The following is a 23,024-nucleotide window of genomic DNA, read 5'->3' on the forward strand; positions in this document are numbered from 1 at the left end:
GGATCAGCACTCCGCTTACAACTTAAGGATCACTGGAGAATGACTAAGGAGTACCAAACCCTCAGAGATTTTACTTTAAGTTCCACGAGACTTTTGCCTTGGAAAAGGTCTCCCACCATTTGCTCTCCAGTAATATACTTTACAAGGCCAATGCTTAGATCATTAATACTGTAAAGCATTAAAGATGTTACTGTAAAGATGTTAATTATAAGGCATTAAGTAAGCAAATAGTGCCCTGAGCTATTATAGAAGAAAAAAATCCCACTAAAGATAAAAAAAAGCTTGTGATTTTAAAATACCAAATCAGGTGCGCCACTGGGTTTTACTCTCAGAGCCCACTGGAACCATACTGTGAATGTCGATGAAGGGTTTCGTAGTTTTTGGAAACGCTTTAGTCTCTGAACTGTAATTAGCAATAAATAAATGTAATACAAGGCATCAAACCACTTGTCTAGTTACTTGAAGGACTAAATGTAGATGTCTTCAATATGCTTTATATGTTCTTAATATTTGAAGAGAGTTTTTTACAGCTGTGCATTTTAGTTTTCCAATATTATTTTACAAATACCTGTTCTATAAATAATAGAGTATTGTAGACAGAGAAACTTAAGGCACATTGCCATTTGGTAATGAAGTGAAGGGCAGAAGATTTAGAAGAGTACATGTACCCAAACCCACAACAAACCAAAATTAGAGACTCATGTCTATTTTGTGTCCAGTGGTCAAACTTTGTACCGCTGCCAGAATTGCCAAATAATTTTAATAAAATAGACTTGAACATAAAAAAAATAAGGGGCAATTAACTTTGGGGTGGGATTCTAGAAGTGCCCATTAGAATTCTAGATAAAGAACACAAAAATGCAAACTTTTAAAATGCAAAAGCTTTCAGGATATAAAAATATCTTTGTGGTGGTTGGTGGTTTTGTTGCCAAATCATATCTAAGTCTTGCAACCCCACAGAACGTAGCCTGCCACGTTCCTCTGACCATGGGATTTCCCAGACAAGAATACTAGAGTGGGTTGCCATTTCCTTCTCCAGGGGATCTTCCTGACCCAGGGATTGAACCTGCGTTTCCTGCATTGCAGGTGGATTCTTTACCACTGAGCCACCAGGGAAAGCCAAAAATATCTTTAGGAACCTCTTAACTATGTGTTTGAACTCTAGGAAGATCTAACAATTTTTACATTATTTATATTCTGGTGGCAAATCACTTATAATTTGTTAATGTTAATATATATATATTTGGAACGTCTGTTAGAGATTGCTCCATAGAAATGAAACCTCTATATCTGGAGTTTCACCTTTATGGCCTGTGGGCAAATCATGCCTACTGATGTTTTTCAAAGTATTTTCAAAATTAGGAAAAATCATTATAAAGTTTCAGCGTCTGGCCATACTAAGTGCTCAATCGTTCACAGCTGATACTGACTGGAGGAAGTATATCAAGTGTGCCCTTGACACGGGTGCTCTTCTGTTATCTCATTTTCATGACTATCCTTTGAATAAACTTCACTGTCTCCTGTAGATGATTACCTCTGTAACTGTGCTCCTCCTCAAAGAACCACCTTGAAGCAAATTAAGCTGGAGAGGTTTCCCCCGAGTGTTCGTCTTTGTAACTGCTAGTGCTTGCTAGCTTGGTTCGTCATGGTCGGTGGCTCCTTTTGTGTCTCACGCGTTCCTCATGCCATCTCCAGCCGTCCCTCCAACTTCGTCTCTCTCACAGGTGCCGTTTTGGTGTGTTGCCTGTGCGTTCTTAGGGCACTTTCAACCCACTTCAATTTGGAATTTGGCTTTCTTCTCCTCTCTCGGTGCTGAAAGCTGATTCTAATCTCACAGGTTGAGGCATCCCAATGTGTGTGTGTGTGCTCAGTCACGCGGGCGTGTCCAACACTTTGCAGCCCTGTAGACTGCAGCCCATGGGATTGTCCTGGCAAGAATACTGGAGTGGGTTGCCATTTCCTCCGATTGTGGATCTTGCAGATCCAAGGATCGAACCCACATCTCCTGAGGTTCCTGCATGGGCAAGCAAAGCTTTTACCTCTGAGGCACCTAGAAAGCTGAAATTGTTGTGGATTCATCCAAGTGACTGAATATGACTGACTTCTTATTTTCAGTATGCCTGTGGTAGAGAGATTGTATGAATGGCCCCAACTTTCCATGCCTCTGTGTATCCACATCTTTTGGTACTGAATCTCTGCCACTTCCAAAAATGCACATTGACTCTGGGCTCAGCAAGTTGATCCAAATAGAGGTGTTAAAGTGCACTTCTACATTTATACTTCCTCTCTTGCTTTGATTGCCTTGAAAACATATTTAAGCTGGCCAGAGAGTTCCTGAGCTCACTTATTGAAGGATTATGAAAAACAGGTACAAGTGAAGACACAAGAGTTCCATTTTCCCAGCTATTGAGTTATACGAGTCTATTCTATATCAGCTTGCAGAGAGCTAACCTCCCAAACATAATAAAGATCACAGAGTCACCTACTTGGCATGTAGCTATTGCCCAGATATGACCAGAATTATTATGCTGACCTGTAAAACAGTCAACAATAAATGTCTATTATTTTAAGCCATTGAGTTTTGCAGTAGGTGTGTTACATAGCAATGACTAACTGATACAGTGTCCCAGATAGTGAGATGTTGGTTGTATTTACCATATAGTCTTCTCATGGAAACGAACCTATAGGAAGACCTTGGGTAGCTATACATGTAACAGTATGCCAGGAAAATATTCTTATAATATTTTGAAGTTCTCAGAAGTGAAATAATTTAATTGAAGGTTTCCTTTGGGGTAGGTTGTTTTCATTTGGGAGAATGTGAACATGTCTCATCTAAAAATTGAACATGTTCTGGGGACATTCAAACCCAATGTTTGTGTTGCAAATGGCGTTCCAAACCCATTTCCACATAGGTAGGGGGATCATGGGCTGGCATACAGAAAATATTTCAAAACAAACCATTGCATTCACTGTTACTTTGAGGTCTCTATGCAGAAATGTGATTGAAAATAAATCCATCAGGGACCTCAGAAGGTTGGCAGTGCCTTGTAGATGCTTATCTGCGCCACACAAGTTAGGAATCTGGGATAGAAATCTCCTAAGAATAACCATTCTCATGAAATTTCCAATCCCTCTTTTTTTTTTTTTTTGGCAGAATTTAAAATTCCATGCTCATGTCGCAAGAGTTCTGTGTGGTGCTGGCTAGCACCAGGCAGAAGGGTGGCCCAGCAAAGGAAAACCATACCAGTGTGGCTGCATGTTTTCACGCCTTTGAAAAGGTTTGGGTTTGGCTTAAACCAAGAAAGAGCATTTGAGGTTTTTATTTTGTGCCAACTCCTTCAAATACCATTCACCTGAATCATGGAACTTTGTGCATCAGGAGGAAACAAACCATCAACCATCATTAACCACTTCCTTATCTCTCAATCCCACATTAACCAACCTTTCGTCATTCCCAACATGACTTTCACCCCAGTAGCTTTCACCTTCTCCATCCTTGGGTCACTTCATCAGCCTTCTCATTTGCAAATATATAAGGTCAGCAAATGTTTATGAGTTAGGGCTTTTTCATCCACTGGTCTAATTCTAAGATGCTAATTTAAAGAAATCTTAACTTCTAGACTCTAAAACCATTTACAGCTCTGAATTACATGACATCTAGTAATATGGTAATATTTGGATTTGAAATGCAGAAATTCTTTCCCACAAAGTTAAAACAGGATAAGGATAATCTGATTAGTTTATTTTTCAAGTTGCCAGTGACTGGGTACTTCATCGGATTGTAGCATGAGGTGGTACTAATGAAGCGAAGGTCAGGGGTTCAGGTCTCTGTCTGGTCCAATGAGCATTATTATTTTTCACCTTCTCTTTCCATTCCCCTCTCTCTCAGCCAGCTCTCCTACCAGTTAGTGCAACTGTGCAAAGAGACGTCCAGAAAAGAGAGCACGGGGATTCAGTGAAAACTCACTCAATTCTGAATGAAGTCCGCTTATGTGCTCTTGCCGCTTATGTATACACATAAGTTTGTGCCTGGCGAGGGTTATTTTGGTATATGCAGGTATAAATATGTGTCTGTCCAATTTCTCTCACTCCCACATGATTTGAAAAGCATGCATTGTTTTAGTCAGATGGAAAGATTAGGTTACCTGAATACTGGTATTTAATGTACATTATCACATTTATTATCATATCAAAACCAGATGTTTAAAATTTGGGCTAGAAATTCCATAACACGGGTTGTATTACCCCAGGGTCACCCTACCGCCTTATGCGCACTGCTCAGCTGTATTTTGTTACGGCTCTAATAGAGCAGTAATGTGTTTCCACAAGTCTTAGTCTGGTATTAGATGACATGTGGGCTAATTTTGGTGGGTTGAGCAGACTGGTAGGGGGTTATACAAACCAGAGCAATTTGCTTTCCCAACAATAAGAAAATATGTGAAGAATTATTGCTAATGGTCAAAGCACCCCCGTCTCTCTCTCTCACTCTGGCTTTGGCTCTCTCTATCTCTCCTCTTCTCTCCTCTCTCTCACTCTGCCTTTCATTCCTTATCTTTGGTTTCTTTATTTAAAATTTGTTGTCATTTTTATTGTCTCCAAATGCCCCTCAAACTTACTCCAGAAACAGGAGCTGCCTCTAATTACTAACTTTCTTATCTCTGCAAAAGCTATTGGAAACCTTCCTCTTATTTGCCTGGCTTGCATTGCTTCTGTACTGATCAAATTCAAACAAGCAAGCTCAGAAAAGTGATAGCATTCTTGATTTAAGAAATTATAATCAGTACAATTTAGATAAGGTTTTTTTAAAAAAAAAGAAATAAAAGCCCATGTGGAACCAAGCCAGCGATTCATCTGTTTGCATTAATAGGTTCCAGCTATGGTACTACAGGCACGGAAAGCCTGCTCGCCACTGCACTTAGCAAGCATGTGAGCTTAAAAATAAACTTTGACAATGTAGATCTCTTTGTCCTTTCAGGAATGGAAAACATTATGTACTTCAAAGCATACTGAGCCTGATTTTAAAATATAGTTGGGATATTATTACTGTGGCAATTGGGAGTGTCTTTAGGCTGCACACAATACACGATGCTTTGGGTGAAGTAGAACTTGAGCTACAAACTAATGCGAGTAAATGACTCTGGCAATTTGGACATGCTCATTCATAAGGAAGAAACTTCTGCCTTTTAAGTTCTCTGGGACAACTGTGATATAGTTTCAATGAGGGAATTTCTTCCTGAACCAAACCGCAAAAACAGTGTTTGAGTAGCACATTTTCACTTGCATACGGCAGCGTTTGTTCACTTTTGAGTGTTTCTGGACAGGAAATCGATCTACAGGGTAACATTCACACACAAAAAGGAAACAGTATGGGACGATGGCTTGTTAGTACAAGTGACTCTGTTTGGGAAATTACGGACAAGAAACCTTGGAGGAAGAACGGCATTAAAGATCAAAAGCATGATGACTCCTGATGAAAACATCCCCAAATGATGAACCCACGAGCAAAAAGGAACTTCTACTGTAAGTATTTTTGTGATAATCAAGTGTCTAAATATTTTCAAAATTTCTAGAGTATGTGGAGTTAGATTTCCAAGCAAGTACTTGATGTAAGGAGTCTTCATTATAGTCAAGTCTATAATTAAACTCAATGGGTGATTCCAACAGAGGATTAGTTACTGGAATTTTTTCCATGACCTTGCAACACAAATAAATTGCAAGTTGACATGGGCATGTTTTATACAATAGGCATGTAATATCAGGCTTTTAATGTTGGATGTATTACTCTGGCAATGTAAAGTTGATCAATATTTGTATCTATAAATCCCCTTACATTTGGATTCTGGTTATTTAAATGATGTTACTTTGGTTCCATGTTATGTTTAATCCTGCAATTGTGTTTTTTCATAGTTTGGCACAGTATTTGTAATTTGCTTAGAGAGAATATTAGTTCTTTCCTTAGTGAATCTAATTTATATACAGTAGGGGGAAGAGGTGTGTTAGAATTTTGAAAATGGGGAAGAAGAGGTATGATAGTTTTAAACTTGAGAACTAAGGCATTTTAAAATATTTACATTTCCATAATATATTGGTAAGTTATTCTGAAAATCATTTAGATTTCTCTATATAAGACTTCTAACTCCATATGAATATTGTTATGATCTTGGAAATGTGAATCAAGCTCATCAATAGCCTAATGCTATGTAATTATTAAATATAGCTAAGTCCATATTTAGTGCCTGGCACAGAGTACATACTTGATAGTTGTTGCATGTTGAGTGTAGGCTGATGTTGGGTAATAGAACAAGTATCCTAATTATATAGTAGTCATTCATATCGGGATTTCACTTTATGAACTTACCCATGAATGTGTGATTAAATTGTTTAACAAAGAACTGTAGAATAATGGTGTTACATTGTTTTGCTGTTTTCAATAAGGAATTGCTTTAAAAATAAAATTTTGAATGGATTTCTATTCCTGGTTGTTTGTGTAACATTGTTTATCTGAAGGGGTATCATAATTCTTCTGGAGCAATTCAGTATATAAAATATCAGTTTAGTTCCAACTAGTATATAATTTCCAGGAGCTAGTTTGTGGCACTGAGACTTGGAATTAGCAATTTTGGAGCCCCCTCTGCTGAGGATTGATGGGTAGGTCAGGACGTTGGCCAAATCCTCAAATGGGGAGATCAGTTTTTAGGTGTAAGGGACATGAAAATAAACGGAGAGGTGAGCAGATGAAGAGATTCTTGGAGTCAAGCCAAGTGTTCCTGGAGTGAAAGAAGAGAAGCAGAAAATATGGAGAAAGCCATGGAGTGAAAGAGTGCTGGAGAGGTAATGGAAATTCATTATAGATGTCATCTCCATCTCATATAATGCCAGGTAGCACTGTTCTAGTACCTCAATTTTTGCCTAGGTCATTTGCTATAGATATTTATCAAACTAAACACACGTCCTTCTACTACCACAAGTAGGAAATAAGAATGCTATATACATGATTTTGTTGTGTCTGGGAACCTTTGAGTAGGAGATGATGGAAGCTGTAACTAAGCAACAACTGTCATCAAGGTAAAAGATTTTTGAATAATCATATATAACATTTAGATAAGCATAAATTATCCCAATAACTGTTTAGTCTCCTACTTTCTATGTATTTTAAAAGTAATTTATCCAGGCATATCTATCAGAATGTAACTATAATTAGAACAAGATATTCTATAGGAATCATTTAGAAGTTCTTTTAAGAATTAAAAGGTTGGCTGGTACTGTCTGCATGAGCATTTTTTCACATTAAATTCACCCAGATTTATTAGGCAGGATTCTGAGACCGCAGTCAAGAAATGATACAACATTGGAGGAGTCTTAAGCCTTCATTTTTAAGGAATAGAAAGGGATCTGATCATAATCTGAAAGCTAATGTATGGTAGACTGATTTTGAGGATTATCTTCAAAAGGAAAATGTAGGTATAGGATGTGTCCCTCCCCCTGCCCCCACCAGTACTGATCAGAATATAGTTATTGATAACAAATAATAATTTGAATTTTTATGGCATAGTATAATCTTTCCTAGTTAGTTGTTCGACATCAGAAACATCTATTGCCGAACTGTTTAAGATTTGCTGTATTAGGAGGAATAAACTCCTTGCCACTCCTACTACTGGTAGATGAGGAGGCTTAACTTGGAGGGAAAAGAAAATATTTTTAATCAGACAAATGTGCATTGGAATTCCAGATTTCTCATTTATAAACTGTGTGACCTTGAGCAAATTACTTAAACTCTAAATGTCTGGTTTCCCATGCAGAAACGGGGTTAATAATTCCCTTTTAGAATTATTGTAAAGATTAAGTGAGATAATTTATGTCAACTGCTTGGCCTGGTAAGATGGTTAAACTACATGAGCTTTGGAGATCTTTCTAGTTTTCTCATTCTAGTAATTCTAGATATTTGCATGCGTGATGCAAAGTCGCTTCAGTCGAGTTCCGACTCTGTGCAATCCTATGACCTGCAGCCTGCCAGGTTCCTCTGGTCTGTAGGATTCTCCAGGCAAGAATACTGAGTGGATTGCCATGCGCTCCTCCAGGGGATCTTCCCCACCCAGGGATGGAACCAGCCTCTGTTACATCTTCTGCATTGGCAGGCAGGATTTTACCACTAGCGCCTCCTGGGATGCCTTAGATGTTTGAGTGAGTGAGTGAAGTCGCTCAGTCGTGTCCGACTCGTAGCGACCCCATGGACTGCATCCTACCAGGCTCCTCCATCCATGGGATTTTCCAGGCAAGAGTACTGGAGTGGGCTGTCATTTCCTTCTCCAGGGGATCTTCCCGACCCAGGGATCGAACCTGGGTCTCCCGCATTGTAGACAGACGCTTTACCATCTGAGCCATCAGGGAAATCCTTAGATGTTTAAAATAACCTAAATTCCTTGCTTGCGCTAAAATGCTATTTGAAGACGCAACTCAGTAGAATTATCTATTCTCCGCCTAGTGGGCGCCTCATAAGAAAATTGTAAAGCAAAGCTATTACAAGTGTAGTAAAAGAATAAGGCAATCAGAATGTATGATTTGAAAGTAAAAAAGGGGTTTTGTGATGTTCATAATGTGTTAAGTTCAGTCGCTCAGTCATGTCTGACTCTTTGCGACCCCATGGACTGCAGCACACCAGACTTTTCTGTCCATCACCAACTCCTGGAGTTTACTCAGACTTATGTCCATCAAGCCAGTAATGCCATCCAACCATCTCATCCTCTGTCGTCCCCTTCTCATCCACCTTCAATCTTTCCCAGCATCATGGTCTTTTCCAGAGAGTCAGTTCTTTGCATCAGGTGGCCAAAGTATTGGAGTTTCAGCTCCAGCATCAGTCCTTCCAATGAATATTCAGGACTGATTTTGATGTGTTACGTGGTCTAAATTAATCTGATTGACTATTCTGCAGTCTTCAATGACTAAGATACTGTAAACACTGGGTTGGCCTTGGCTGATGAATTTCCTCTTTCCTGTTTTTAACCACTTTAGGAAACCCACCACAGCCAACAAGGTCATTCTCAGGAGAATCAGTTTTGGAGAGTTTAAGGACATAAAATGTTCATCTTCAAAATTTTTCCTATGACATCTTCCTACGGTGTCTACAAAAGTCCAAGTTTTAAGGGGATGGTATATTTTGATGATTTAATTTATTGTGTCCATTTGTTACCAGCATAAGTGCAAAGCACTTGGCAGAACCGTCATTCTTATACTAGTGCTTAAACTAGCCTAAGCAATGTTTACACATCATAGATATGAAATAACAATCTAGCTGATAGATTTACTTTCTGGAAAGTTGTGAGTGTGTGTGGACATGCTCAGTAGTGTCTGACTGCAACCCAATGGACTGTAGCCCCCCAGGTTCCTCTGTCCATGGCATTCTTCAGGCAAGATTACTGGAGTGGGTTGTCATTACCTACTTCTGGGGATCTTCCTGGCCCAGGGATTGAACCCACATCTCTTGAGTCTCCTGCATTGGCAGGTGGATTCTTAACCAGCTGCACCATCCGAGAAGCCCATATAGAAAGTTGCTATGTATTAAGAAGAGTGTCATTAGTAGCTATTAAAGAAAATATTATCTTGCATCTGTTTAGTGCCATTTTCTTTTAAAAATGTTTCTACACATATAATTTCATGTTTTCTTATCTTTGAAGTAGAGAGGGATGCTACATTTACTTTACTTACTGCATGATATGAATAATAGTTCAGAGATTAGGCAGAATTGTCTGAGGAGATTAAATATGAAATAAGATTTTTCACCTAGTATAATTTATCTAATGGTTTTATGACTATCTCTGATGTTTATCTAGATAATGAGACTCATCTGCTTATCTCATACCTTAGTAGGACCCTTAAACTTGAGCAGTAATTAAAATTTACCTTGTTTGGTGCCTTCTGTGGAGGCCCAACCAATCAGGCACCCAAAAAGAGATACTGAAACTAGGTTCAACCCCAGTTAGGCATGCAGAAAATCTGTGCTGTTGGAATTCCCTGGATCCTCTACCAACAGTATATCCTAGACACTTCTAGAGAGTAAAGCTGTTGAGACTTGCTCTTTGTTTTACAAAGGAGTCAAGGCCACAGTCAACGCTCTTGGCCATCTTCCTTATCTAAAATGATATGGATCTGGATACTTTTATATATCTTATAGTTTTTCATTTATATGCTATATAAACAAATAAGCATATATATATTTATGCATATGTACAAAGGTCAAAGGTTGATAAACTACATCTTATAGGCATAGATACAGAGACTCTGGGTATGGTTATATGTGTTGATTTGTGCCTAATAATCAGAAGCCTTTCTTGGTGTGACTGAAGATTTTAGCCGGCAAGAATCACAGTTTAAAGATACAAGAGAAAACCAGAAAACTAGACAGCAGCAAGGTCCATATATCTTATACAAGTTATCCACTAGGTGATTTTGAAATGAAATGAATTGATTTTTTTCTTAACAGCAACCTCTTTTGTACAATATTGTGTTAGCTCAGTTCTTAATTTTCTTTTCGTTTAAAAGCTTAACATTGCCACATGTTCTGTATAATACTTCTGGTTGATGACATTTTATGAAAAATGTTGCCTTCAAGAGGAAACTTCGAAACCGAGGGCTTAGGCACATTTTGAATTGAATCGATTGAAACTTCGAGAAAACTTTGATCTGCATGAAAATGGCTCAGAGAGCAGTATCCTTATTACTCCTTTCTCCTGTTAGGGAAACAGCCTCTCAGATTAGACTAGGTGCAGCAGAGCTAATGGAGGTGCAATTACGGGTCATTAAATAGCAAGATGCCAAAGTGTTTTGTTTCCATTACGCTGTTTTTGTCCCTTTGAAACCCAAGGTGACAGGTCAAGCTGAATTGAGCAGTCATGTATAAAAGCAGACAGTAAACTTTTCACACCTTGACATTTTAAAAGTTCTGAGTAGTGCAATCCTGAAAAAGTTCTTGCTTTTCTTTCTTTATGTTTTGAAGTTTTTTTGTTTTTTGGAGAATGGTACAAGATTCTTTAGGTCCTCCCTTGTAGCTCAGATGGTAAAGAATCCGCTTGCAATGCAGGAGACCTGGATTCAATCCCTGGGTCAGTAAAACCCCCCGGAGAAGGGAATGGCTACCCACTCCAGTATTCTTGCCTAGAGAATCCCATGGACAGAGGAGACTAGTGGGCTACAGTTACATGGGGTCGCAGAGTCGGACATGATTGAGCGACTAACATTTCACTTCACAGGATTCTTATCTGTCCATTTAAGATAGTCTGCTCACAAAAAACCAGATTTTTATATTGTTTATATGTCTTAGATTACTAAACAATGTACATAATATAAAATTAACTGATATTTCTGTGCATATATCTCTGAGTTCTGACAAATATATAGAGTCTTGTAACCATCACCACAATCAAGATAAAGAACAGCTCCTTCATTGCCAAAATAGTCCCTCATACTGCCAGTTTGTAGTAAAAACCTCCCCATCCCCAGCTCCTGGGGACACTTATCCGTTTTAGTCTCTATAGTTTTGCCTTTTCCAGAAAGTCATACAAGTGAAATAATACAGTTTGCAACATTTTGAGTCTGGTTTTCCCCTTTTCCAGAAAGTCATATAAGTGAAATAATACAGTTTGCAACCTTTTGAGTCTGGTGTCTTTTACTTAGCAGAATGCAATCGTGATTCATCTGTGTCTGTCAATAGTTTGTTTCCTCTTACTGCCTAGCAGTATTTTATTGTGCCAGAGTTTGTTGATTTATTCACCAGTGTAGAACCCTCAGACTATTTCTAGTTTTTGATGATTATAAACAAGGCTGTTGTAAACATGATGCACTGTCAGCACAGGGTTTTGTGTGAATGTGTTTTCATTTTTCTAGGGTAATGAATTCCTCAGAATGAGGTTGCAGCTAATATGGTAAGTGTGCATCTAAGTTTATAAGAAACTGCCAAACTGTTTTCCAAATGGACTTTACCAATTTGCATTCCCACCAACAAAATGTAAGAGTTCTGGTTTCTCTGCCTGCTTGTCAGCACTTGGCATCACTGGTCAGTTTTATTGTCTGTTTTGTTCTTTTTATTTCTTATCCTTTCTATCGAGCTTACCTCCCCAAAATTCTGCCCTGTTCACAAATGGTTTTATTCGTCTCAAAAAAAAAAAAAAAAAAAAAAGTGTGTAATGACATCTCATTATGACTTTAAGATGGTGAGCATTTTTTCATGTGCTGATTTGTGATCTGAATATCTTCTTTGGTGAAATGTTTGTTCAAACCTCTTGTCCATTTTTTACTAGATATTTGTTTTCTGGTGATGAAAGTAAAATCCAATGATGCAAAGAACAGTATTGTATAGGAACCTGGAATGCAGGGCCATGAATCAAAGAAAACTGGATGTGGTAAAGCAGGAGATGGTAAGAATAAACATCAACATCCTAGGAATCAGTGAACTAAAATAGATGGGAATGGGTGAACTGAATTCAGATGACCATTATATCTACTACTGTGGACAAGAATCCCATAGGAGAAATGGAGTAGCCCTCATAATCAACAAAAGAATCCAAAATGCAGTACTTGGGTGCAACCTCAAAAATGACACAATGATCTTGGTTCATTTCCAAGGCAAGCTATTCAGCATTACAGTATGTTGACTCCAAGTCTATGCCTCTATTGGCCATGCTAAAGAAGCTGAAACTGATCAGTTCTATGAAGACCTAGGAGACTTCCTAGAACTAACACCTAAAAAAGATTTTCTATTCATCGTCAGGGACTGAAATGCAAAAGTAGGAAGTCCTGATATACCTAGAGTAACAGGCAAGTTTGGCCTTGGAGAGCAAAATGAAGCAGGGAAAATGTTAACTGCATCCTGCCAAGAGAAAGCACTAGTCATATAGCAAATACCATTTCTCAACAACACAGAGACAACTTTACATATGGACGTCACCACGTGGTCAATACCGAAATCAAATTGTTTACATTCTTTGTAGTCAAAAATGGAGAAGTATACAGTCAGCAAAAACAAGACCTGGAGATGACTGTGGCTCAGATCTTCAGCTTTTCATAGCAAAATTCAGGCTTAAACTAAAGAAAATCAGGAAAACCAATATGCCAGCCAGGTATGATTTAAATCAAATCCTGTATGAATCCGCAGTAGAGGTAACAACCAGATTTAAGGGACTAGATCTAGTTAACAGTGTGCCAGAAGAACTGTAGACAGAGGTCTGTAATATTGCACAGGAGGTGGTGAACAAAACCACCCCAAAGAAAAATAAAAGCAAGAAGGCAAAGTGGTTATCTGAGGAGGCTTTACAAATAGCAGGCTAATGAAGAGAAGTGGAAAGCAAAGGAGAGAAGGAAAGGTACATCCAATTAAACGCAGAGTTCCAAAAAATAGCTGGAAGAGACAAGAAGGCCATCTTCAATGAACAGTGCTTAATAATAGAAGAAAACAGCAAAAGGGGAAAGACTAGAGCTCTCATCAGGAAAACTGGAAATATCAAGGGAGCATTCCACCCGAAGATGGGCACAATAAAGGATAAAAATGGTAGAGACCTAGTAGACACTGCAGAGATCAAGAAGAGATGGTAAGAATACATGGGGGAACTGTATTAAAAAGATCTTAGTGAACTGAATTATTATGATGGTGTGGTTAGTTACCCAGATCCAGACATTCTGGAGTGCGAAGTTAAGTTGGCCTTAAGAAGCACTGCTGTTAATAAAGCTAGTGGATGCAATGAAATGCCAGCAGAACTTTTCACATTTCTAGCAGATTATGCCATCAAAGTTTTGCACTCATTATGTCAGCAAATCGGGAAGATTCAGCAGTGGTCACAGGACTGGAAAAGGTCAATCCTCATCCCAATTCCCAAGAAGGGTAGTATCAAAGAATGTGCTACCGTCGGACAATTGTACTCATCTCATGTGCTAGTAAGGTCATGCTTAAAATCTTGTGTGCTAGGCTTCGGCATTATGTGAACCAAGAACTTCCATTTGTCCAAACTGAATTTAGAAAAGGAAGAGGAACTAGAGATCAAATTGCCAGCTTTTGTTGGATTATAGAGAAAGCAAAGGAATTTCAGAAAAACATCTCTCTCTGTTTCATCGACTACATTAAAGCCTTTGACTGTGTGGATAACGACAAACTGTGGAAAGCTCTTAGAGAGATGGGAATACCAGACCACCTTACCTGTCTCTTGAGAAACCAGTATGTGGGCCAAGAAGCAATAGTTAGAACCCAGTATGGAAAAATTGATTGGTTCAGGATTGAGAAAGGAGTATGATAGGGCCATCTGCTGTCACCCTGTTTGTTTAACCTATGTGCTGAGCACATCCTGAGACATTCTGGGATGAATAAGTTACTAGCTGGAATCAAGATAGGCAGGTGAAACATCAACACCCTCAGATATGTGAATGATACCACTCTGATGGCAGAAAGTGAAGAGGAATTAAAGAGCCTCTTGATGAGGGTGAAGGAGAAGAGTGAAGGAGCTGGCTTAAGACTCAATATTAAAAAAACTGAAATCACGGCATCCGGATCCATTACTCTATGGCATATAGAAGGGGGAAAGCTGGAAATAGTGACAGATTTTCATACTGTTCATGGGGATGGCCACCTGATGTGAAGAACTGATTCCCTAGAAAAGATTCTGGTGCTGGGAAAGATTGAAGGCGGGAGAAGAGGACGACAGAATATGAGATGGTTGGATGGCATCACTGACTCGATGGACATGAATTTGAGCAAGCTCCGGGAGCTGGTGATGGACAGGGAAGCCTGGCATGCTGCAGTCCATGGGGTCACAAAGAGTCAGACACGACTAAGTGACTGAACTGAACCGAGGGACAGATTTCCTCTTCTTGGGCTCCAAAATCACTGCGGACGGTGACAGCAATGATGAAATCAGAAGACAATTGCTTCTTGGCAGGAAAGTGATGACAAACCTAGACAGTGTGTTAAAAAGCAGAGACGTTACTCTGCCAACAAAGGTCTGCATAGTCAAGGCTATGATCTTCCCAGTGGTCATGTACGGTTGTGAGAGTTGAACAGTAAAGAGGGCAGAACGCCAAAGAACTGATCCCTTTGAACTGTGGTGCTGGAGAAGACTCCTGAAAGTCCCTTGGACAGCAAGGACATCAAACCAGTCTATCATAAGAGATATTAACCCTGAATATTTACTGGAAGGACTGATGCTGAACCTGAAGCTCCAGAATTTTGGTCATCGAATGTGAATAGATGACTCATTGGAAAAGTCCCTGGTGCTGGGAAAGATTGAGGGCAGGAGGAGAAGAGGGCATCAGAAGATGACATGGCTGGATGGCATCACTGATGCAATGAACATGAATTTGGGCAAACTCTGGGAGGTGGTGAGGGACAGGGAGGACTGCAGTGCTGCAGTTCATGGGGTCACAAAGACTCAGACATGACTGGGTGACTGAACAACATTTGTTTTCTTATTGTTACTTTGAGAGTTCTTTAAATTATGGTATAAATTCTTTGTTGGATTTGTGATTTGAAGATATTTTCTGTAGTTTATTTTTTACTCTCTTAACCATCTTTTATAGAGAAGATGATTTTAGTTATGATGCAATATAATCAATCTATTATTTTCTTATAGATCAAGCTGCTAGTGTTGTTCATAAGAATTCTTCACAACCCAAACTCATGAACATTATCTCCTGTGTTTTATCAAAAGATTTATAATTTTATGAATTATAAATTATAGATCCACGATCCACTATAAACTATTTAAATAGGATATGAAGTGTGGGTTGAGGCATATAATTTTGCATATGAATTTCCAATTGTTTTGGGCTTCCCAGGTAGCACTAATGGTAAAGAACCTGCCTACCAATGCAGGAAATATAAAAGACATGGGCTTGATCCCTGGGTCAGAAAGATCTCCTGGAAGAGGGCATGGCAACCCACTCCACTATTCTTGCCTGAAGAATCCCATGGACAGAAAAGCCTGGTGGATTATAAAATTGCATAAGACTCTGATACAACTGAAGTGACTTAGCACACACGCATCCAATTCTTTCAGCACCATTTGTGGAAAAGACTTACCTTTTATCCACAGAATTACCTTTGCACTTTTATTAAAATTCAGTTGACTATATTTTTGTAGGTCTTTTTTTGGACTCTCCATTTTGCCCCATTATTTAATGTGTGTGAACTTTTACTAAAACCATACTGTCCTAAGTAGATTCTTTACTGTCTAAACCACCAGGGAAGCCCTAAGTATTGATATTATAAAATGAGCTCTTTTATCCTTATTCCACTATTATCAGTAACTGATCATAGTATAGTTTTCTCCAATAAAACCTAGACTCCAAGCAATTTTGATAATAAAAAAGACTCAAACATAAATATAGAGAATAAAGAAGAAACAAACATAGTGGGAAGAGAGAAGGGGGGAGGAGCAATATAGGGGTAGGAGAGTAACAGGTACAAACTGTTAGGGATAAAATAAGCTGCAAGGATATACTGTACAGCACAGGAAATAGCAAATATTTTATAGTAACTCTAACTGGAGTATAACTTCTAAAAATTCCTAATCACTATATTATATTCCTATAACATATAATATAGCACATCAACTGTACTTCAATTTCAAAAAAAAAGGAAAAAAATTAGGAGGCCCTTTTCTGTTTGATAGAGTAATATCATTTTACTTTTAAAATCTTATGAACAGATAAAACTACCTACTTGTACAATGTGTTTTTTACCTTTTCTGAAGCAAAAAACAGACTTGAAAAGATAGGTTGCGATTAGAGATGCTGTGTTTCATAGTAAGTTCACACACAAAAAAACACCTACCTCTATGTAAAAAAGGTCTATTTCTCCCATTAAGAAGCAGCCACGAGCAGTGCTCAAATATGTCCAGTATGATAATATCTGGCTTCCCTGGTGGACCAGTGGTAAAGAATCCGCCTGAAATTCAGGAGACACAGGTTTGATCCCTGGAACGTTGAAAAGATCCCCTGGAGAAGGAAATGGCAACCCACTGCAGTATTCTTGCCTGGCAAATCCCATAGACAGAGGAGCCTGGCAGGCTACAGTCTATGGAGTCTCAAGAGTTGGACAAGACATAGTGACTAAACAACAACAGTGATAATGTCTGTTGTAAGTGGCTTGTGTCTGTTAGTTGCTATATCTGTTTTCATTGGTCAATGCTGATGCATTCATTTTTTTTTTTTTCCTTTGGCTGCACATCTTGGCAAGTGGGATCTTAGTTCCCTGATCAGGTATCAAACCTGCTCCCCCTGAACTGGAATAATGGAGTCTCAGTCACTGGACTGCCAGGGAAGCCCTCTGATGCATTAATGTTTGTTAAATATTAAAAACTCACTCTGCTCATGAATATTAACATAATATTTAAAATTTTCCTTTGGAACGTATTTCATTTAATTCATCTTCTATATGGTTGGAATTAGAGATTGAGGATTGGCAACATTTGGACACACCACCCACAATCCTTTTAGGAGGTAAGGAAGGAAGACTGTTAGAGGGACTTATTTATTTTTTTAATTTAATTTAATTTATTTTTTAATTGGGGGCTAACTACTTACAATATTGTGGTGGTCTTTGCCATACATTGACATGAATCAGCCACAGGTGTACATGTGTCCCCCATCCTGAACCACCCCCCCACCTCCCTCCCCATCCCATCCCTCAGGTCATCCCAGTGCACCAGCCCTGAGCACCCTGTCTCATGCATCGAACCTGGACTGGCGATCTATTTCACATATGATAACACACATTTCAATGCTTTTCAGAGAGACTTATTTTACAGATGTTTAAGGTCATCTCTTTTTGTGTTGTCAGTTTTTCAGAACGCTTGGTTGTGTTCCTTGGAGAATGCTCCAGCTGGTTTGCCTCTGTTATGCTTTTCTCCCTTTCTTTGATGTGATATTATTGTCTTGCTTTTTAAAAAGAAAAAAAAAATGTTAAGAGGATTTAGTTCATGACTCATCATAGATCACTTGGTCAAAGTTCATAGTATTAACTGTCTTTCCTCCCTTATTCCTCCCTCCTTATCTTTCATCATTTGTGGCAATCCTTTGGTAGCTCATTAGCTGTCCTTCAGAAGTGTGATGCTTTGGATATTTTCAGTGGGGCCTTCTTTGAGGATAGTTTTATGCTGTGAACTCCATTAAAACTGTTTGGGACCAATTTATTGGGTAAGTGTATCAAGCTTGGAAATATTATTAATAGTCAAAGATAAAGTCTGATTATAAAGACTTTTAGACTACCTTTCTTTAATGTCTATCTTTCTTGAATATCTATCTTTCTTGAGAGACAGCACCTATTTTCTTGTGGGGCTTGTATACCATCTCAGAAGCCAACTTCAAAAGAGGGATTCCAAGAATGTTTTCAGCATCAATACTTTAGATGTCAATGGTTTTCCAGTGTGATTGTTTCAAGATGGTAATCATCTGAATGTGGGAATTCTAGAAAGTTCCCTTTATACTTTATTCTTTGTTCCCATCATATGGGTATGTGAGTGCTAACTCACTTCAGTCATGTCAGACTCTTTGTGACCCCATGGACTGTAGCCTGCCAGGCTCCTCTGTCCATGGGAGTTCTCCAGGCATGAATACTGGAGTGGGCTGCCATGCCCTTCTCCAGGGGGTCTTCCAAAACCAGGGATCGAACTCCCGTCTCTTATGTCTCCTGGCTTAGCAGTGGGGTTCTTTACCACTAGTACTGTCTGCGAAGCCCTCCGATCCCATACACTCAGACAAATAATTAGGATTAAAAAACCTTTAACTAAAATATCATACATAGGTTATCACCTCTTAATTTCATTTATAAGACTCCTGGTCTGCCTAACTCTAATAATCAAATCCATTTCAATAATGAAGAGAAGATGTAGTCATTTCCACAGCTTCAAATGATCTAATTTAAAAAAATCACAGAATGTATGTTTTCATTGATAGATGATAGCTGGGTATTGGATATTAACAACATTTTAAAAACTTTATGGTAATTGTCATCTTTGTTTGGACAGTGAGAAAATTATGCTTGAGGTAGTCATGTGAAGTGCTTATGATTTTCAACCTATAAATTTGCATGTTTAAGAAATATGATTTGATTTTCCTTTAAAGTGAACTTAACTTTTAGTTTACATTCCCTGTTTTACTTGAGAGAAATTTAATCTTGGGTTAATTTGGAGTTTCTCCCATTGTTTCAGGGTCTTTTCAGTCAATTCAGGATCTTATCAAATCCTGAATTTGGCAGATTTCAACAGTCTAAGTCCTTGGCATGGATATTTTTTCATCTGTCTTGGTGGCACTGGCAAGATTGTGCCATATCTGATTACTGAGTCCTCAAAAGTTGTATCCTCCTCGTCCTAAACATCAGAACTCATCAAATCTGCTTTGGCAATTTCTCAGCCCATCTCAGGAGACACGGGAAATGTGTGGCCGTTCCCTTGTGCCATTCTGGGTCCACAGGGGCTCTCTGATGCCATGTCCCTCCTTTTTTGGCTGGAAACCTTAACTCAGCCTTTGCTACTCAAATGCTGCTATGCCAAGCATGGCATAATGTATTTTAAAGAAATGTGCTGCTTACTGAAATCTGCGAAGTGAGTTTCAGGTTGCAGGCTCCTGTGGGATTTCCCAAATCCATCTGAGGAGGTGGATTCTCCCCGTGGCTGACTTGGTCTGGTGTCGGGGGAGGGTACAGGGCCCCTTCCCAAGGATTCAAGAGCATCTAATCTCACTTTCTCTCTGCTATTTGTCTCCTTTTCCCAGCCCAGATTATCTTTACGTTCTCTGAAACAGAAAATAATAAACCTTGATTTCATACATCATGATTTCCCCACCTTTAATGTTTTTTTTAACTTTTTATTTTGTATTGGAGTATATGGTCAATTAACAAGCAAAGTTGTGATAGTTTTAGGTCCATCCACCTTTAATGTTTGTATAAAGACTTTGGCTTCTGAAATGCAGAAGTCAGTGATTTTCTTTATTCTTTCCATCCTAGAAGCTGTAAATTTAGAACTGATTTAATCAACGGGAGTAGAATCACATGAGTAAAAAGAAATGACTAGGAATGAAGAGAGACCATCCAGTTATATAATATCCAAGTAGGAAGAGTATGGTTGTATATGCATGGCGTTCCTCAGCTTACAGAGTTTTAAACTGAAGGAAGTGACCCTAAAATGTGAGGTTTCCACTTTAATGGAGCTATTGCTACTGTGAAACAACTGTGGAAACCCCTTTCAACTGACCCATCTTGTCTTTTAGAAACTTTCTCTAAGGCTTCGTTTGCTTTTTGTTGTTGCATTTTTTTCCCCCGGTACAGTTAAATTAGGAAAGAAATCTCTTCTTGGAAATACACAGGCTCTTTGGACTCTAGCCAACTCTATTACAAAGACATCTTTCTGTGTACCTCTATTTAACAAAGAGAATTCCTGCTGCATTATCCAGCTGTGCATAACTGAACGTGTCAGTTCAGTGACTCTTTAATGAATCTGTTTTTAGCGTCTGCCCTCTGGCCATAAGTATGTCACTTCAATATTATTTTATGGTTTGAATTGAGTTACATGGAAACATTTTGAGAATGGAAAGACATGACAGTATTTTACTGTAAATAACTGCACAACAGTCATAGTCGAGTGGCCTGGTTAGTGAACCTGGGCATGTTGCAGGCAGATTTAGCATCTAAGGATACGTATCCCAGCTAAAGCTCATCCATCAGCAGGTGCCTTTCAGTGAGCACCAAATTCCTAAATTAGTTTTGACACTGGTGTTGACTAATGACGGGAGGGGTGCAAAACAATTATACATCTAAAGAAAATAATTTTTAGTTTACCAAACATTCTTTTCCAGGTGAGAAAATTTGGATGAGAGAAGCTCAAAGCTCAGTTAATCTACTGTAGCGATTATGCTTGACTCCAGATAGCTGACCCTAAATTTTACACCATGCACTGTTTTGTTTTGTCTCCCACCACACCCTGCTGCTTTTGATGTCTTGTCATTAGGACACAGAGGAGAAGGGCCAAATCTGCCCACCCAGCGCTGGGGATCCCCGCCCGCCTCCCACCAGTGCAAGTATAACTACCATGGGCAGCAGCGGCTGCCAAGAAGCAGGCAGAAGGGACCCCTTTGAGGATGGGGACATTTATTTTGCTTCTGACAAAGTAGGGGTGGCATGAGGTTCCTGAGGCAGGTGTCGGGACCTGATGGGGTGAATGCTTCTGCCAGGTGCAGCCCTGCCCTGACACCCTATGGACTCATAAGCCACAAGGACTAAGACAATGTCTGGATGGGGCCCGTATTTGTCGAGGACTTCCAGGCTGGGGCCACGTTAGGTGTCCACACAGCATCCGTGTCATCTGCTCATGGTGTTTGGTTCAGTGGTAAGGGGCTCAGTCTTGCAGGTCCCCCTGCCCAGAGAATGTGCTGGCATCTGGCACCGTGTAGACCTATGCACTCCTCTAGGTTTAGCAACACTGCGCGCATGTGTGCTAAGTCATTTCAGTCATGTCTGACTCTTTGCCGCCCAGTGGACTGTAGCCCACCAGGCTCCTCAGTCCATGGGATTCTCCAGGCAAGAATACTGGAGTGGGTTGCCATGCCCTCCTCCAGGGGAATCTTCCCGACCCAGGGATCAAACCCGTGTCTCCTGCATCTCCTGTATTGCAGGTGGATTTTTTTTTTTACCTCTGAGCCACCAGGGAAGCCCCTTATCAACCCTGCTTTCATGAAAAAATGCTTGTGCTGGCCCAGGTTCCTGCAGCAATGTAGGTTTTGAAGATGACTTGCAGTTTTCTGCTGAATTTTTTCTCACACTATTCTATGATTTCTCAAAATCTTACCTATGCACTAAATATCACCTCCTTCATAAAGCTTTTCATGTCTGAAATTCCCACTGAACAAATGTTACTTAAATGTTAAAGAGCTCTAAATGAGAAAGGAAAAAAAACCCTCAATGATTCATGAATTGTTTTTGCTGTGTAGGAGACTATCTGACTGCTTATTAGACATGTATTAGTGATACCAAAGTCTTTATTGTCATCCCCACCTACAAGAGCTAATAAATTAATAGCCCACAACCTAGCAGACTTCTGCAACTTTTTTTCTTGCTCAGACAAGCATACATATCTCTAGGAGTTTATCTTTTTACTGAAATAAAATTATATTATACACATGACATTGCAATTGTGTATTTAGCTTGACAATAAGCCCTGAACATAAACTGGTTACATGGCAACATGTCTAGTGGCCAAGGCTTCAGGGTCACACTGCCTAAGTTCAAATACAAGCCCTGGAGCTAAATATTGTGTAACTTTGGGAAAGTTATTTAACCTCTTAATTTTCTCATTTGTTGAATGAGCAGTAATAAATCATTTGAACCTCCTGGGGTTGTTGTGATGGTTAAGTAAGTCAGTACATATAGAGCGCTTACAAGGGCACACTCAATCACTGTAGATGTTACACATTGCCTGTGTGGGTCAGAAAATATGTATATACACACAAATTTAATTTTATGTACATGAGATTATCAAAATGTTTTCATTTCAGTATATTTCCTTTTTGTTTCTCCTTTTAGTCTATTTCTTTTTCTTCCCATATTTGCCTCTTTTGCTCCTACCACTTGAAGTAATGTCAACATTAGCAAGTATAAACCCTCTTAACAGGACTTTCTTGTGGTCCAGTGGCTGAGAATCTGTCTTGCAATGCAAGGAACATCAGTTCAAGCCCTGGTCAGAGAAGAAAGATCCCATTTGGTGCAGACCCACTAAGCCCTCTAGCTGCAGCTACTGAGCCTGTGCACTGCAAGAGAGTCTGCACACCACAGCAAAAGACCCCGCTTGATGCAGTGAAGATCCTGCATGCTGCAACTAAGACCCAGCCAAATAAATAAATTTAAAAAAAGAACCCTGAACTATGGTCACCGTACATGAATTTTCTGTAAATTCCCTGATGATTATTGAACCAGATCTCACATGTATACTTATACATAGAATATACATATGTGCACATAGATGCTCATGGGTGTATGTTTGTGTCATTGTTTGCTCTGC

At 39.2% G+C, this 23,024-nt stretch overlaps 1 protein-coding gene across 1 annotated transcript in view; it reads left to right on the forward strand.

The window, feature by feature from the left end:
• Positions 1-4,849: 4,849 nt before the first annotated feature.
• KCNK2 (potassium two pore domain channel subfamily K member 2) overlaps positions 4,850-23,024 on the forward strand; it is a 204,646-nt gene continuing 186,471 nt past the window's right edge. Inside the window, exon 1 of the mRNA XM_070473932.1 lies at positions 4,850-5,520. Within this exon, the coding sequence (XP_070330033.1) occupies positions 5,487-5,520 (34 nt within the window). The 5' untranslated portion in view covers positions 4,850-5,486. The remainder of the gene's footprint in view (positions 5,521-23,024) is intronic.

The sequence above is a fragment of the Odocoileus virginianus genome, chromosome 11 (assembly GCF_023699985.2).
Source record: "Odocoileus virginianus isolate 20LAN1187 ecotype Illinois chromosome 11, Ovbor_1.2, whole genome shotgun sequence".
In the NCBI taxonomy this organism is placed as follows: domain Eukaryota; kingdom Metazoa; phylum Chordata; class Mammalia; order Artiodactyla; family Cervidae; genus Odocoileus; species Odocoileus virginianus.